General features: G+C 50.0%; 1 protein-coding gene and 1 long non-coding RNA gene across 3 annotated transcripts in view; one reads left to right on the top strand and one right to left on the bottom strand.

Annotated features, from left to right (window-relative positions):
* Window positions 1-1710: 1710 nt before the first annotated feature.
* LOC148757355 (uncharacterized) lies at window positions 1711-11184 on the bottom strand. Of its 2 annotated transcripts, none has more exons than XR_016021868.1 (3): window positions 11082-11184; window positions 3316-3387; window positions 1711-2960 (listed from the first exon to the last, which is right to left on the bottom strand). It is a non-coding gene; the product is annotated as an uncharacterized LOC148757355 (long non-coding RNA). The 2 variants fall into 2 exon arrangements; XR_016021869.1 differs by lacking the exon at window positions 11082-11184 and adding an exon at window positions 10932-11066 and having other exon boundaries at window positions 2782-2960.
* A 406-nt stretch (window positions 11185-11590) lies between these two features.
* The window catches only part of UBE3C (ubiquitin protein ligase E3C), an 81644-nt gene continuing 74850 nt past the window's right edge, over window positions 11591-18384 (top strand). The window contains exon 1 of the mRNA XM_074315031.2: window positions 11591-11729. Coding sequence (XP_074171132.1) covers window positions 11664-11729 — 66 coding nt within the window. The 5' untranslated portion in view covers window positions 11591-11663. The remainder of the gene's footprint in view (window positions 11730-18384) is intronic.

Below are 18384 nucleotides of genomic sequence, written 5' to 3'. Positions count from 1 at the left end.
GAACTAGTAACTGGAAAGATTAGCTTTGTCTTGATTTCATTTCATCTCACAGCCCGAGTATATTTTATGGGTTTTCACGAAAGGTGTGATTTATGCTTTGAGACTCCTGGAAAAGCTCACGGCTTTTAAAAATAATTTCTGAAAATGAATTTCTTTTTCGGGGTCAGTGACTTAAACATGGAGCTCAGGAAGACTCGGGCCTGGCCCCAAACAGAGTTGGAGATATTTTCCTCTTCCATTGAAATTCGTGGGTTCTTTAGAAATCTTTCAACAAAATATCAGCTACGTAAAACACACACCTCTCGTGTTCTTTGACACATTTGTGTTCCCGGCCCCGGCATTATCTGGGGCAGGCTAAACAATAGGCGTTTGTTGATTGAATTTCAGGGAGCTCACAGATAATTCAGCAGAGGCCGGGCTGTTGTTCCAGAGCCGAGGGCCTCGCGGGTGTTCTGACGTATGTCCACACTGTGAGCAGGTCAGCACACGCAGGCTGATTTGCATGTCTGTCGCCTCACAGTTGCCATTTTTTGCGTGTGGAGTGGGCTGAGATTTAAAGTCTAACTTCTTTGGGAATTTCAGGGGCACAACAGAGGCTCATTGAGTCTGGTCACAGTGCTGGCGTCTCTGGGATGCATTCAATTTCTTTATCCACTCACCCATTGAGGAACATTTAAGTTGCTTCCATATCTTGACCAGGGTGAATAATGCTGCAGTGAACATGGGGGTACGGGCATCTCCGAGAGACCCCGATTTCATTTCCTCTGAATGAATACTCAGGAGTGGAACCGCTGGGTCACATAGTAGCTCTAGTCTTAATTTTGGGGGGAACCTCCAGACTGTTTTCCAGAATGGCTGCACCAATCTGCAATCCCACCAACAGTGCATGAGGGTTCCCTTTTGTCCGCATTCTTGCCGACACCTGTTGTTTGTGGGTTTATTGATGATGCCACTCTGACAGGTGTGAGGTGGTACTCATTTGCATTTCTCTGATGGCTGCAGTGAGCACGTTTCCATGCGCCCGTGGGCCAGGTGTACGTCTTCTTTAGAGAAATGACTGTTTCCTTTGCCCATTTTTAATTGGATTCTTTGGTATTTTTGCTATTGAGTTGTAAGAGAGCCCTGTTTTAGTTTGAAGCCACTATGTGATTATGAAAACCATGTTTGTATATTACTTTGATGAAAAATGATCTACACAAGAATAGGCAGTTCACGCCATACTCTACATGGACACATAGGTAGTAAAAAGAGTTCCCTGGAATGTGGATGATGGCACATCAACCTGAGAACAGCCACCTCTGGGGTGGGAGGGCAGGAGCGGGACCTACGCGGCACAGAAGAGTGTCAGCTATCTGACACTTGTTTCTTTAAGGCAGAGGGCGAGAAGCAAACGTGGGGAATATCTCCTAAGTCTGCGTGGTGTGTACGTGGTGTGTGCTACACGCTCTGTACTTGTGTTTCCAACATTTCATAGAAAACTGAGAGAGAAGCTGCCCATTATGGTGACATCTCCAATGTCAGAATACGTTAGGATGGGCTCTGTCAAAAATGGAACAGGAATCCTAGAAGTTGAGCCTGGAATATCTTGTCATTCCAGATGGAGGAAGCCATCAAAATGGCAAGAGTCATGTCAGATGGGCTCAGGACCCAGGTCTCATGGGCTCCCATTAGCCAAAGCTAGGCAATTTGAGCACAGATAAATTGCTACGGTTTAAAACATGTTTGTGTGTTTATTGATACTTATACAAAACCCTTCATTGGGACTGAGTGAGTCAAACTCAAGGTGAGGGGCACACTCGTTCTCCACAAGTCTGCCTCCACTGACACCAGCTGGGAGTCTGGGGGTCCCCAGGGCTGCCTTCACTTTTGGCCAGCTGGCTCCAAATTCCTGGGTTCCCAGGACCACCTCAGGTTCAACAACTCACTGGAAAGACTCACAGAACTCAGGAAAGTGCTATACTTATAACCACAGCTTTGTAATAGCAAACGGATACAAATCAGAAGCAGCGGCAGGATGAGGGCGAGGGCTGGTCGGATGCCACATGTGGTGTCCTTGCCTCCGAAAGGCGGGACCCTCCCGGCCACCACGTGTGACTGTGCTCACAGAAGCTGCCATTCCTCAATGGCTAGCCTACTCCCCCCCAGGTCAGAAGCCTCTAATGAGGGCGGGTCTTCCCTGCCCCACCCCATCAGTGTAAATGCCCAGAAGTGCTCTGTGGGAGTGACAAGCGCTGGGTTTAGAGCTGCCTCTCAGGGACAAGGCACAGCTGGTAGTGTGGCCATGGCTCAGGAAACAACAGGTTCTTTTCAAAGGGCACAGACACAGGTAAGAAGCAGTCGAGCACTCACCCTTGTCCTTTACAAGTTGTTACCAACTATCAACGAGGGGATGCGGGGCGGTTTCTGCGTAGAAACAGTTCAGGAAGCAGGAGTGGAGCACACTGGGTACATGACCTCGAGCCCCTCCCTTTGCCAAGCTGCTCACTGAGTCAGGGATCCAGGCAGTGATGGTCGGGGACAGCAGGACAGCCCGGTGCCGGGCCTCCAGGAGGCACAGGATGCCACACGGGGAGCAGTCCTGCCTAAAATGGAACCTGAAACTGACCAGGACTCCAGGTCTGACTTGTCCCCACATAGGGTGCATTTTATGAAGCCTGCAGGGGGCCTCTCCAGGACAAAGGATCTGATCTCTTCCAAAGGTGAATTGTCATAAAAGAGACAGATAGAGAGGGGCCCTAGAGATTAAAATAAACGTTAGAGATATCAACAAATTGCAACCTATGAACGTTACTTGAATCCTGACTCAAAGTGAAAAATTACTAGACAATCAGGAATCCACACACAGTGAGGCCATTCGATGAGTTGAGTAATTGTTTTTAACTTCTTTGGGTGTGGTCATGGAACTGTGGGTCCGGCTTCGGGAAAAGCGGTCCTTGTCTCAGCAGTGCGTCCTGAGGTCTCTGTGGATAAAATGATACAGGGTTTGGAGTTAGCTTCAAAATTATCTGGAGCTGGGAGGATGGTAAGTGGTGGGGGAAGCAGGTGGCCAGAGAGGAAACGAGATGAACGATGGGGTTGGTGATCGTTGAAGCTGGAACATCATTGGGTAACTGGAGCATGAGGATTTATGATACCCGTCGCTTTACTTTTGCATATGTTTAAAATTTTCTCCGATAAGAAGCTTTAAAAAGTTCTACGATATTACTTGGGTAGGTGAAACAGTAACTCACTGCCACTCGTATCCAGCTCCGCAGCTGAGGCGAGGGACCCAGGGAGTGGAACATAGCACCGGTGCCCTCAACAGAAAGGACTTACCTGGCCTTGCCAAGGAGAAGCAGGTAGCAGCCAAGGGAGGCTGCCCCGGGGCCCTGGGCAGCAGCAGGGGTCCTGCGAAAAGAAGGACCTGTGAGGAGGGAGCGACGGCTGGCTGCTCGGGCCAGCTCTCGGTGTGTTGACTTCTCTGAGTTCAAATTTTCTAATCTGTAAAGTGAGAGGGTTGGACCACATCCATGGCTATCAATCTTTGTTCTACTTAATATTGATCTATTTAATATTTGTATGTCAGTCTTTGCATCTCAAAAATACATAAAATATTTTAAAGTAATTACGTTCCCTTGGGGAAAATATAATCATAAACCTACTTAGCAAATTTAATTTGAAAGATGAGCTGCAGGTGGATTAGAAGCCTTGCTTTCTATGTGGTATCTGACCATCGGACATACATTTATTTATTACTGTACTCTGTTTTTCGTGTAGAAATGACTGCCAAACCCAGGATATGATTAGGTTGTCCTATGAAATTTTAAAGTTTAAATCTCTATAGCACATTCATAATACAGCTTTTTTATTACAAAGTCCCGGAGCGTCTGCTCTTAAATAGGTGGTGAATCCAGTCATAACAGCCAGTTCCGAGAGCAAACACCCACGTGTGTGAAGCCTTACCACTCTTCCCCACCAAGCCACCAGCCTTGCAATATCCTCGGAGAAGTTGTCATGGCTGGAGAAGCAACTAAGTCAACTTTTGTTTTCACATGCAGACTAGATTTCATGTTTTCTTTATGTGGCTATAATTTTTCCCATAGCAGAGATGAAATTTTGCCGTAAAAGTTTAGTTTTATTCAACTCCTAGGTATATGCCCCAAGGAATTGAAAATGGAGACGCAAACCAAGAACGGTGGTAGCGACATTTATTCACTGTAGCCAGAAGGTGAAGACAGCCCAAGTGTCCACCAACGGATGACTGGATAAACTGAATGTGGTCTATACATACAATGGGATATTATGCAGCCTTAAAAAGGCAGGACATTCTGACGCACGGTACAACCATGGATGAAGCACCTTGAGGAGATTTTGCTAAGTGAAAGAAGCCAGTCACAGAAGGACAAATACTGCATGAGCTCACTTATATGGAGTCCTCATATCATAGAAAGTAGAATGGTCGTGCCAGGGGCTGGGGGAGGGCAAGGGGACTCACTATTTAATGGGCATAGAGTTTCCGTTTGGGAAGACGGAAAGTTCTGGAGATGGTGGTGGTGATGTCTGCACATCAATGAAGGTACTTAATGCCACTGAACTGTGCACTTAAAATGGTTAACATGGTACAGTTTATGTTATGGGTATTTTACCACAATAAAAAAAGCCATGAATAAAAACATGTTAGGCTGAGTTCATTCATTAGATTTCATGACTTGACTGGAGGAGGTGTGAAAGGTTCTGGAAGAGGGACTGGACATTTTTCTGTAGCCATTTTTAGAAAACAGTCTGCCACATTTGCATTAACTTCTGTTTGTGACATAAAGATACAGTAGCTCGCTCAAATGTGTAACACATTGTGCTGTATCATTCAATTGTCTGTTACTAAGAATTTCCTTCCTTTTAAGATAGATTATAATGGCAGAGAGAACTGTTGACAGAATCCCTTATTCTGAAGGAGACCTTTGTCCACTGGCTGCCTGCTAGCTGTCGACCAGTTGTCCACTGGTAGAGAATGTGCTGGCTCCACTGAGTAGGCTCCTGGCTTCATTTGATACCCGATGGGGAAGACTCCATGCGCTTAAACAAGGGGACCCTGAGGAGGAGAGAGAACCGCAGTAACCGAGCTCTGTGACAGCAGCATCATGTGCCACAGACAGGCACAGGGCCCTAGGGGAGCCAACGAGAGAAGACAGAGGGGTGTTGGCTCAAGCAGGAAGGACACCCCAGATAGAGAAGACAGAGGGGTGTTGGCTCAAGCAGGAAGGACACCCCAGATCCAACCAACGGCTGTGGCCACACCATTCACAGTCCTAGAACAGGCAGGTGCCAGGTTTGAATGACGTTTCCAGGACATTTTCTCCCCTGAAATGCAAACCCACAGTGGAGGGCTCTGATAAAAGCGTTTTCTTTCATGGTTCTCTGACACATGGTCCTGTAACCCCTCTGCGAGGGGAAGTGAGATGAACGCACTCCTCCAATGACCGGAGAGGGGGGTCCTTCCCAGGGACACTGGCTGTAATGTCATTGAGGGAGAGTCATTTCTTCTAGACTTGGATATATTTTAAGGGGAAAAACTGTGCTCAAAATACGGCACATATGGCCATATCTTAACTTCACGAGCAAGCAAGATAGGGAAGGGGAGAGAGGATGAGCTGGTCAGGTAAATACCTGAGGTAGTAAACACCCGCCCACCTGTGAGCACCTACTCTGCAGACCAGCCTCTGTAGTGCCCACCCCCATCACCTTCTCTCTGGGCTCTCACACTGCGGCTACTAGTCACCCAGGGCCAGGTCCCAACAACTAGGGTGGCTCCTCGGCCCCCCAGAACCTGCCAAAATTATTCAAAGCTGCCAGTCCCAAGCCCGCTCAGCCCGCCTGGCAGCTGCTTCCTGCAGAAACCATGTGCCCCTTCCCCTCACCCCCATCCTGGATGCCCCTCCTCTTGATCCTCTGAGTGACACTGTCCTTTCAGCGGCAGGGTCTCCTGATCTGTTGACCTCACAGCCTAAATGGTAAGACCGGCCGCTGTGCACCAGACTGTAGCCTGCTCTGAGCATCTCGCAAACACGCGCTGCCGCAGACGGGCTGCTCACTCCGTCACACTGAGCTCCGCGGGAGCTCCTTGTATCAGAGATTTACTGCCCTACCTGTAGCTGTGTCTCAATTGAATGAAAATGTTAGCTTAGGGCTACTCGGATGGTCCTACGCCAGTGTAATTTTAAATAAAATGTCTTCTCTCTTTGGTATCACCGGGCGCCCTGGTGTTTAACTGTTGGAAAGTACTTCAGGGAAGTGCTCTCTGCAAGTCTTTACAACACCGCTGTTTTACAGCACTGTTCCCCGGAGCAAACAGAAAAAGTTTTATGAACATCTTTGAGGCAGGGCCTCATCTGTGTTGGTGTTGATAGAAATCAAACCGTGACCTACTGCAGGTCACAAAGCCACGTTCTCCAGGGAAACTCGGGCTCTGCGGGGTTACGCGGTAATTCCCGGCTTGAGTCCTCGCTCTGCTCAGAGCAGCAGGCAGACTTGTCAGCTCGCTCCCTAAGGCCCAGTTTCTGCATCTGGGAAATGTGGACGGTACTATTTACCTGGAGGATTGCCTGAGAAGGAAGTGAGTGCAGGGCTGCACCCAGGGGCAAGCGTGACCGAAAAGAATGCGCGGTACATGGCAGCGTTTGCTCTCCGCGGCCGCTTTCTATACTCGAGCACTTAATTACTTGGAGGTGACTTTGAACAGGAGCGAAAGTATGTCTTTCCCAAACACAGCACGCTTGGAGATGTAGTACTTTGGCCGAGCTGGGGGTGGGCTCCGGGACGGTCCTGGCAGCTCACCTCGTCCCAGTTTGGCCCCGTGTTCCATATGCCGCTGGCTGCCAAGCTCACTCTTAATTGTCTAACCTTTTAAAATGATTAAAATGGTGATGATGACGGTGATGATGCACAGACAGTGTGGGGAGGATGTTAGAGTGTTACTGATACTTGGCCTGTGGATGCTGTTCATCGTGGAACTGGTTTTTGGCCTATGAACTAGGCAAAACGCCCTTCGGGTGCAGATGTTTGGTGCTAATAACAGTCTGAAACGACCAGGCTTATTCAGTATATCTGTATCACCAAAACGCAGGTCCCGAGAGCCATGAGGCCCTGCGGTCTGTCAGTGGGGCTGGTTTCTTGGCTCGAGAGCCAGTGGGAATGTGGGGAGCAGGTACAGTCGGGCCCAGCCACACACGGGATTCTCAGCACACTGAAGCAGACGCAGGATGCTGTATGTGAGCTCTGCCAGGGAAGGGTGTCCAGGGTGCATTCTGTACAAAAGCAAGTTGTTGGGGCTTGTGGGGAGTATGATCTCTTTTAAGAACAGAACAATCCTAGATACACAGGTTGGCACACAGAATAATGTCCCCCACACCCAAAGATGTTCACACCCTCATCCCCAGAACCTGTGAACAGGTACCTGACCTGGCAATAGGGACTTTGCAGATGGGATAAATTAGGAATGTCGAGATGGGGCAATAGTCCCGGTTATCTGAGTGGGACCATGGTTATCAGAGGGAGGCAGGAGGGCCAGCGTCTGACATGGGAGGACAGAAGCAGAGGTAGGCGTGATGCCGGAGTGGAAGGCGCCATGTGCCAAGGAACCCTGGAAGCCTCTAGAAGCTGGAAATGGCAAGGACATGGATTCTCCCCAGAACATACAGAAGGAGCACAGCTCTGTACACACCCAGGTTTTAGCCCAGTGACACTTCTGACTCCCACACTGTACGATAATCAGTTTCTGTTGTTGAAGCCACTAAGTTTGTGATCATTGGTTACAGCAACAGTACTAAGAAACTAAGATGGGTGGGCAGATAGATGATACATGATAGGCAGGTAATAGATGATAATAAATCATAGATAGATGATAGACAGATAATAGATGATAGATGGGTAGATAGATGAGGGTGTAGGGTACATGGAAAGTTTCTCTTATACTTTGCTTATATTGGTATTGTTTTGATTTTTGTTAATAATTAATATGTATCATTATTCTAAATAATAAATCCTTACAATAAAAATCTGACTAATCTTTCCCGAATGTTTGAATTGTGGGTCACTTAGACAAGGTGTGTGAGAGAGGAGAAAAGGAGTAAACGCAGTCCTGGTGGGAGGAACTCTTTCCTTCCTCTCCTTCTGCAAGTTGCAAAACACCTTCTGAAACAATTTACAATTTTTAGCCAGAATCTTCACATAAATTGAAGTCTTACAGCTTCCCAAACAAAAGCTTAAAAATATACGGCATATGTTGCATTACATTGATTTGGAGCAAAGAAATAGAAGAAAGGAAGCATGCTTTCTAATTGAGGAGGACAAAGCATTCAGGGCTCTTTCAAACACTAGAAAAACTCACCTGTAAGGGGTATTCAAGATTATTATTATTATTATTTTAGGCTATATCTGAAAATTCTATTTTGAGATAGTTATAGAATCACAGGAAGTTGCAAAAATAGTGCAGAGATGTCCTGTATGCGCCCCCCAGATGCCCCATTGTTGCGTCTGACATAATGACAGCACAGCAGCCAACCAGAGCCATGACACTGGCAGTGTGTGTTCACAGCTCTGTGTCATTTGGTCACATGGAGTTCATGTAACCGCCACCGAGACCAAGACGTGGAACTGACCTCCCTCCTCCTGCTGTCCGAGTCGTCCCACCCGCCTTCCCCCACTCACAACTACAAAGCCAGTCTGTCTCTACGATTCTGTCATTTTGCCATATACGTGGAATTACCCAGTATATATGTGACCATTTGGGTGTGACTTTTTCACTCAGCCTCACCCCGAGAGCACCCAAGTCGCTGTGTGTGCCAATGGTTTGTTCTTTGATCACTGCTTAGTAATACCCAAGCTGGGGTCGCAGCAGTTGGCTTGACCGTCACTCTTTTGGTTGTTTCCAGATCTGGGCAATACAAATAAAGCTAATGTGAACATTTATGTATAAATGTCACGTGAACATACATTTTTATTACCCTGGGATAAATGTGCAGGAGTGTAATTGCTGGGTGGTAAGGTAAGTGTATGTTTCATCTTTTAAAAAAGAAACTGCTAAACTCTCTTCCAGTGTGGCTGTCACATTTTACATAGGGGAGGTCAGGTTTCTCTGCCTCTTTGCCAGCGTTTGGGGTTGTCCCTATTTTTCATTTCAGGGGTTCAAATAGGTGTGTCATAGAAGTTATGATTTTCAACCTACCTCTTTCCACTGCCTTGTATTAGTAATTGATTGAATTCACATATATTTGAGGGCCTGTCATACGCACTGCAGCAGGTACAAGAGTGAGCTGCTCAGCGCCTTCACGCCTAAGGAGTCTGTGGGCTGGAAGAAGACAGGTAAGGCACCGGGAGTCACGTTTCACAGGCACTCAGTTCTGAGGCAAGCACATGTGGTTGGGAAGCTTTTATTGTCAAAATTATCGTGGAAAATTACTGTTGGTTTTCGTAGGGTGATAACTATGTCTTCAAAAACATCCCGCTTTTAAAGAAACACATACTGAGATATTTACACGTGAAATAATGTCAATAATGGAGGACAGTGGTTAATGAGTGGTGTGTAAGTTACACGAGATTGGCCACGAGCTGATAAGCATCACAGCTGGCTGATGGGATTGATTATGCCATTCTCTCCGCATTCTTAGGCTTGAAATGTTCTATAAAAGGGCATTTTAAAAATCCTTGAAAATCCTTCAGTAGGTATCATCCTGTCGGAGACACTCCTTGGAGAAGCCAGTTTTCCCTCTGGCATGGGGGCAGGTTACTAATTCTTCAGTGGGGTGAGTACCAGGCGAAGTGGTCCCTCACACGATGGGGCCACCCTGTAAAAGCACCCGAGTTGGCACAGGGGTGCTTACACCACAGCAGGAGGGACACGTGAGACCAAATGAGGGGACAGCAGTGCTGGGATTTGTAGAGGCCCAGTAAATACAGCACCATCTTCCCTCCCTACGTTCTTAGCCAATGAGAAAACTTGAACAATCCCCAGCAGATGGAGACAACACACCTTAATTACCAGCAAAGCTGACAATGGAGAACTGGGCTTGGTGTTCCAGTCAGCGGGGCTTGCCCGCTCCTCACTCCTGGGCTAGACCTCAGCGAGTTAATCTGAGGCAAAACCTCAGACCTCAGAGCAGTTCACCGACTAAGAGCACATGCTGCATATCACCAATATTTTTAATCTTTGCCCATTTGACAGCTTAAGGAAAATGTGATGGTCTATTTACAAAATCTGTAACGTTTCAAAATTGGTACAATTTGGACATTTTTGATGAATCAAGGATCTTGATATAGCAGAGTAGACGTCTGTATTGATGGGAAGCAGCACACTAATCCAGTGGCTTTCAAGGTTTTTGATCCTGACTTATAATAAAAAAATACTTTCAGAGTCTATAGGGTGACCTAGTTCATCTATATATGTAGTGTATGTGTGGGGGGTGGGGGCAGGATTTTTCTGAGATTGTGTACGTTTCATCTTTTAAAGAAGAAACTGCCAAACTTCCCCAGCGTGGCTGCCACATTTCACATATGGGAGGTCAGGTTTCTCTGCCTCCTTGCCAGCATTTGGGGCCGTCCCTATTTTTTATTTAAGGTGATTGAATAGGTGTGTCTTAGAAGCTACAACACAGTGGTTTGCAAACAGCGTTAAAAAAAAACCAGAGTAAAAAAAAAAGCAAACCAGTGCATCCCACACGATGATAAGTATTACTTTGTAAAACTTGGTTTTTAGTCATATGTCTATGATACATATGTATGTGTATATGTTGATGTACACATGTGCGTGTGACAGGTATCTGTACGTGTACATAACATACAGTTCTGTACACGTGTATGCATGTGTATGCTACACGTGCCTGCGAAGTACCCACGTGAACCAGGTGACCACGTGAAATGTATGCACTCCCTGCAGGAACTAAGGATGTAATAAAACGTACCCTTCTCTTCCCAGATCAGTCGTTGGGCATCACACTGAAGGCTACGAGCCCGCTTCCCAGACAGACGCACACCCGACATCCGAGTCCAATTCCGGGTCACCAGCACCCACGACCCTCGGCCCCGCCCACACGGCCCCGCCCCGACCTCACCTACGCGCCCAGGCTCAGGTCACCGCGGCACGTTCCCACGCTCCGACGCGCCATCAAGGGCGGGCGCCGGGAGGAGTGCCGTGGCGTCGATGTCGGGCGCGCGCACGCTGGCAGGCCGCCGGGAGGAGCGCCGCGGCGACGATGGCGGGCGCGCGCACGCTGGCAGGCCGCCGGGAGGAGCGCCGCGGTGTCGATGGCGGGCGCGCGCACGGCGGCGGGGCCGCGCACGGCGGCGGCGGCCGGCGGCCATCTTCCCTCCCGGCGGCTGCTCCTGGTGCAAGTGCGGGGTCCGCTTCCCTGCGGCGCCCTCAGCCTCGACCGGAGAGGTGGGGAGGCGTGGATGACGGGGGAGGCGAGGAGGAGCCGCCCCCCAGTGTCGCCGCCCCCCCACCCGAGGGCAGGCCCGGGCGGGCAGAGTCCCCAGGGTGGTCTCGGGGTCGCTCCCAGGCGCGGCCTCGTCTTCCCCGCCGGAGACCCCCCGCAGGAGACCCCTCCCCCGGGACCTCGCCCCCGGAGCCCCTCCCCGCCCGGCCCGCTGCTCTCAGGATCCGGGGCTCCTCCCCGATGGGATAAGCTGTAAAGATGTTTAGTTTTGAAGGGGATTTCAAAACGAGGCCCAAGGTGTCTCTCGGAGGCGCGAGTAGGAAGGTAAGAGCGGCCTGCGTGTGTCCGCGGCGTCTGGGCCCCCGGCGGGCGGGCGGGCGGGGGCCGGGCGGCCGCGGGCTGCTCTCCGCCCACGACACCGCGGCCGCCCTGCTGTGTCACCTGCTCCGGGCGTTGGGAGCAGGTGTGGAGGGAAGGCTGCTGGAGGCAGGGCTTCGACCGCGCGCGCCCGTCGGCCCCGCTCCCGGCGTCGCGGATCCTGCGCCGACGGCCCTTCCGCTCGGGCCGGGGCAGAACGGGGCACCGACGCAGTGTCTTCTCCGAGTGAGCTTCAGGCACTTTGTGACACTTGGCCGAGGGCGGTGCCTCAGGGCTGTGTGCTGTCGCAGACAGTAAACAGGCGTGTTCGCCGGTGGCGGCAGCCCGGGAAATGGAGGCAGAAGCGCGGACGGGCCGCGGGTGTGCACACGAGGCTGTGGAACGTGCTCTGCCAGCCGGAAGCACCTTCTGGGGAGAAGTGTGTGTGTGACGTCATGTAATTATTCTTATCGTAACTTTAGGATAAGGGTGGACGAACCATAGTCACTCCGCACGTGCGCGCGCACAGCAAGGTAGGCAGGGGCCCCCCCAGGATCCGTGTCCCTTCACTGTGTCGCGCCCGGGGCTTCTGCTGCACACCGGATGCCCGGGCCTGCCCTGCGGGGACCCTGCCCTGCGGGGACTGACCCTGTCTCCCACCGAGTCGCCCATCTCCTCTGGGGAAAGGAGTTGTCATTTGACCAGACTCTCAAGGGGGGAGCGCGCGTCTTGCTGTTTAACTGTGCAAAACAATTTTCCCCTTTTTCCCTCCTTTTTATTGACATGCAGACTTAACATCCATCACAGACATGAAGTGCACATGCGCACTCAGGCTTTGTCCCCTGGAAGGGCCTGGGACATCCCTTGTGGGCGCCGCTGGGGAGGCGAGGGGGGCGGGGGGCGGGGCCCAGCCCCGTGAGAGCTGCGGTGCGGCGGCGTCCGAGTCGTCCCTTGTGGAGGTTGCGGGCTGGCGTTTCGCACCCCACGGTGGTCACTGGCTGCAGGCGGCCGGCGCGGGACGGTGGGGGTGTGACGTGCTGGCCCCTCCGCCGGGGCCGTGGTCCTGAGAAGGCAGCCGGGCCGGGGATGCGCGCACGGGCGTGAGGGCGTCTGGGCTGCACTGCAGGCAGGTCAGCTTGAGGGGCTGTGCGCTGACCCCCGGGTCCCCAGCCTTCCTCCTGCCCCTCCCCACGCGCGACTGCCGGCCCACCTGTTACCGCACGTTGGCTTCGCCTGTTGAACATCGTGCGCAGGGCCACATGCGGTTCGTCTCTTTCCGTCCGTCGGGCCTCTGGCTCCGCATTCTGTCTGAGGTGGAACCACCTTGTTTTGCGTTGTGTGAACACACCACTCATTCTGTCTTACGGGCAGTTGCGTGTGTGTCGTGGCGGCCTGGACGCTCACGCTGGGTCGTGCGGGACGCGTGGGCGCCGGTGCACACGGCCAGCCGCCCGGCGCGGCGTCCCTGCGGAGTCGGAGGGTTTCGTGGCTTCACTTCCTGCCAACACTTAGTACTGTCGGTCCTGTCATTCGGCAGTTCTGGCGGGTGTCCTCACTGTAGTTTTGATTTTGCTTCCTGACAACTGCGATTGGAGCAACTACATACACTATCCTCCTAAATTCTCCTTGGCTGCAGCTTAGGCCTTTTTCTCATTGAAAAAAACAAAAGGACATAATGATCTGTTCTGTGGTTTAAATTATTTGAATCTTTTCTTTCTTGAGCCTGGTGGAAAACTGAATAGTGCCACCTTTTGAATAAATACAACTTTTTTCTCAAAATAAATGAGTGTTTTTAGTGTTTATTTCTCAAAGCTCTGTGTAGGGTTTGAAACCGAAGGAAAAGTCCGCGTCCTCAGTATGAGCTTGTTGCGATGTGACGTAAACAAGTTAAATAACGAGAGAGTAATTACTACACCTGCATTGCCTTGGGCTGACCCAGGAAACGCTCGAGTTGGTTGGGACTTAGCCTCGAAGGACCCGCAGAATTTGGGGAGGTGAGAAACAGGTTCCATCCCAGCGCATGGAACAGTGGACATGGAATAAGTATTTACTGGGTCCCATGGTGCTGAGTCACAGGTGCCCGCTTTTTAATATTTCTGAAGTCAGGGTGCACCATGGTGGCAGGACATAGTTTATTGGCAGTATTTTTCCGTTTCTTGGAAGTACATAGAAGGATATCTTAGAGGTCATTTGATTACAGGCATAGGAATCCACTGAAACTGGCTTAGTAGGCAAAAAATACATAAATAAATAAGCATATGGGAAGGGTAAGATGGTATCTCCCAGAATGGACGGACAGGAACATCCGGCTAGCAAGTCAGCACCGAGGTGGTTACTGGCTTCCTCCCGGGGCTGCGCCATCGCCTTCATTCTTGGCGCTCTGCAGACTGGCTTTGTCCTTTCACCTGCACGTGACCTTGGTCCGTGTGCTTTTCTAGTTCAGGTGTCCAGCTGAGACGGTTGTATCTCAGTTCCAGTTCTCAGGAGAGAGACTCTGGCCTGGGCAGCTTTCCTCCTGACCAGCTGAGTCTGGGCGGCGCTGGAGCCCTGGCTTCAGCCACAGACGGGGCAGCTGGGTGTGTGAGGGCTGTGGAGTCCATGCCCCAGGAGGGGAAGTGGGTACTGAATAGAATGTCTGGGTTCCTGTGGCCCCGGGTGGGGCTGTGGCACAGACTGCACATGTGTGGAGCTGGGGAGAAATCTGCGAGTTGTCAGCAGGTAGGTGACAGACAGGTCGCCTCTGGAGGAGGCATGGAGTTTAGGACGGGTGGAACTTGTGGGGGATTGCAGCAGTGTGTAAGTGAGGCAACTCCTTAGGACCCAGGGGCGAGGGGGGGACGCGAGTGCTGTGGGGGTGCAGTGACGAGCAAGCGAGAGACTGACAAGAGGAAGCCCTCAGTGATGTTGGAGGGAGCGCGTCCCAGGGCCGTGGGGGCAGCCGGTGGACGCCTGGCAGGAAGGAGCTCACACCCGGGCTCTAAGGGAGGCTTCTGTTTGCGTGGTTTTCGCATGGGAGGAACTTGAACAAGTTTAGGGGAGGGAGGGTTGCAGGCTTTCAGAGTCCTGGCCGAGGCAAGAGTGGGAAGAATCGGGTGCGAGCAACAGAGGGGGATAGTTTGAGGTTTAAAGGAAAGAAATGGATGTGGATACAGAAGAGTTTATAGATAGGAAGGAAATTAAAATTGCCAACCTTCCATCAATAGTTGAGGTGAAAGTGGCAGTAGAATTAGTATTTCTTTAATGTTTGTCCATTGCTTTTAAAAAAATGAATAGACTTTCCCCCTTTCCTCCACCTCACGTTTCTCCTGTAGTTAGCGTCTTGCATTATTACTGTGGTTCCTTTGTTAGAATTGATGAACCAGTATCAGTAATTAAGGCCCACTCTTTGTGTTGTACTTTCTGTAGGTTTTGATAAATGTATAATGACCTGTATCCATGGTTACTGTACCGTACAGAACAGTTTATTGCCCTAAAAGTCCTCTGTGATTTACCTGTACATCCTCCCCCTTACCTCAGCGCCTGGCCACCCGACCTTCTTACGGTCTCCATGGTGTTGCCTTTTCCAGAATGTCATGTGGTTGAATCATACAGCGTGTGGCGTTTTCAGACTGGCTTCTTTCACTTAGGAACATGCGTGTGAAGTTCTTCCATGTCTTTTCATAGCTTGATAGCTCATTTCTTTTTATTTTTTATTAACAGATTAGTTTTTTAGAGCAGTTTTAGGTTTACAGAGAAATTGGAAAGTACAGCGAGTTCTCACAGCCTCTATCTCCCCAGCACACTGTTTGGTCTGTTATTTACATCTCGACGGGCTGGGGTGCGTTTGTTACAGTTACTGGACCGATGTCTATATGTTCTGATTAACTAAGTCAGTGTGTATTAGGGTTCACTTTGGGTGTACATTCCTGTGGGGTTTGCGTCAGATTTGCTTCTATCACTTAGAAATATGCTTCTGAGGTTGCTCCAGGTCTGTGACTTGACAGCTCTTTTTTTTTTTTTTTTTATCATTGAATAAAATTCCATAGTCTGGATGGACCAGTTTGTTTATCCATCACGTCACTTCCAAGTTCTTGCGATTATGAATGAGGCTGCTGTAAACTCAGGTTTTGTGTGGACGTAAGTTTCAGCTCCTTTGGGTAAACACCAAGGAGCACGATTGCTGCCGTCACATGGTGACAGTGTGTTTAGTTCTATAAGAAACCACCACTGTCTCCAAAGTGGCTGCACCCTTTGCGTCCCCACCAGCAGTGACTGAGAGTTCCTGTGGCTCCACGTCCTCGCCAGCATTTGGTGGTGTCAGTGTCCGGAATCTGGCCGTTCTGATAGGTGTGGGGGGTGTTTCGTTGTTTTAATTTGCATTTCCCTGATCACGTCTGATGTGGAGCATCTCTTCACGTGCCTGCTTGCCATCGGTCTTACTGGGTGAGGTGTCTGTTAAGGTCTTTGCCCATTTTGTAGTCAGGTTGTTTGTTTTCTTGTTGTTGAGTTTTTTGGGTTTTTTTTATTAAATTTATTGGGGTGACAATTGTTAGTAAAATTACATAGATTTCAGGTGTACAATTCTGTATTACATCATCTATAAATCCCATTGTGTGTTCATCACCCAGAGTCAGTTCTCCTTCCATCACCATATATTCGATCTCCCTTACCCTCATCTCCCACCCCCCACCCCCCACCCCCCTTACCCTCTGGCAACCACTAAACTATTATCTGTGTCTATAAGTTTCTATGTTGTTGAGTTTTAATGCTGTTGGCTATTTATATAAGCTTTCGAGTCAGTTGTCGACATCCACAAGGTAACTTGTTGAGACTTTGGTTGGATTATGTTGACTCTCGATCACGTTCAGAAGACCCGTCTCCACAGCACTGAGTCTTTCTGTCCGACACGGACTCTGCCTCCATTTGTTTAGTTCTTGGAGTTTGTTCATTAGATATCTGTAGTGTTCCATAGATAGACCAGATCTATATTTAGTTAGACTTAGACCTAAGTACTTCATATGTATGTATTTTTTTGGTACTGATATAAATAATGTCGTGTTTTTTCATTTCAAATTCCAGTTGTTCATTGCTGGTATATAGGAAAGCATTTGACTTTCGGGATTTTTTTTGGTATATATCCTTTTACCAATTTCTACTTCCTCCCCACCCCCTACTCCAGCCCCTGGCAGCCTCTTTTCTGCCCTCTGTTTCTAAGCGTTTGATTCCACATATAAGTGCTACGTAGAGCAGTTTTCTGTTTCTGTCTGGCTTATGTCCCGCAGTGTTACCGCCACTGCTTTTGTGTGCTGGACCAGGTTCTCACTACTGATGGCATATGAAAATCGTTGCCACCAGCAGGAGGGACAGCGGGGGCAGAGGGGTCCTCCCCGGAAGAGGGGACCATAGCCTACAGATTGTCTAATGTGGCCAGAGTGGGGACGTGGAGAAGAGAAGGCTGGGGTGACAGGCAGAGGCCAGACCATCAGGGTCTGTAGGACACACAAAGGCACATCAGGGGCATCGAGAACCCCTGAAGCTTGTCAAGCAGCGAGGTGAAGAAGCAGACTGGGGTTTTCGAGAGATGAGTGTGGGGCAGTGCGGGTGATAGGCAAGCGGGCGCCGTGCGTTGTGCAGGTGACATTCTCCTGAGGCAGTGGCGTCAGGCTATGAGGAGGGACGCTGGATGAGATCTGTGACAAGAGGGTCCCTTCAGGTGTCTGTCTGGGGTGACTGGAGTGACTCCATAAAGCAGGACAGCGTTAAATTCTAGGGACGAGTCTCATTGGCGGTGTTCGGGGGCAGGTGGGGCTTCAGGTAGAGCCTGGCAGTCCATTGGTCCGTCAGTAAGTTGTCGTTGAAATTGTGGGGTGCGCTGGAATCCTCCAGGAAGAATGTTCTAGAAGACCCATGGCTCAGGACCGATCTCCGAGGGACGCCCATATTTACAGAACAAGCAGAGTAATGGGTGTGCAGAGAGGGTTGTGCAGTTGGCACATGGTGAGTGGAGAGCCATCGTGCACGTGGTCGGGAGACCTTGGTGTTGCTGAGAGGGAACGAGGCCAGGCAGAGTGGGACGCACGGGGCCTCGGAGGACCCCAGACCTCTGTCCTGACTTCCGGGCTTCATTTGCTATGGCCGTGACTCGGACCCTGGGGACTGACCACAGACAGTTACACTCGAGGCTGAGGTTCCCAGAGCAGAGGTTCGAACTGTTCAGTCTCGTTTCTAAAGTTAAAATTTTCTTTTTGAAAATGACGGGAGTGCTCATTGTATGACCTTTGTATGAAGCATACTTGTTCATTATGAGCAAGCTCTTTGTAGCCAACAGTTATACCTGCTTTTTAGGGTAAGTTGCAGAAAGAAGTTGACTTGCTTGGTCTAAGTTTGCACAGAGTACAGGCTTTTGATGTACTTGTTCTCTGGAAACAATCCTATGGTTTCAAATCCCTGCTCTAGCTGGGTTGCTGTGAGCCTGGGAGGGCCTTTTCCCTCCAGGGTGTTTCTCTTCTCTCTCCTTATTGTTGCTGCTGTTCTGTTTTGTCCGCCTGCAGGGTGCTTGGCTGCTTGTGCGCTCTCATTTCATCTTGGCTCGTGTTCTGGGAGGCAGACTTAGTGTCTCACGGAAACAGACGAAATCAGCGCT

The sequence above is a fragment of the Rhinolophus sinicus genome, chromosome 8 (genome assembly GCF_057876585.1).
Source record: "Rhinolophus sinicus isolate RSI-liver-muscle chromosome 8, RSI-T2T, whole genome shotgun sequence".
Lineage (NCBI taxonomy): Eukaryota > Metazoa > Chordata > Mammalia > Chiroptera > Rhinolophidae > Rhinolophus > Rhinolophus sinicus.
Note: the sequence above shows the minus strand (reverse complement) of the source record. Positions and strands in the feature narration are given on the sequence as shown.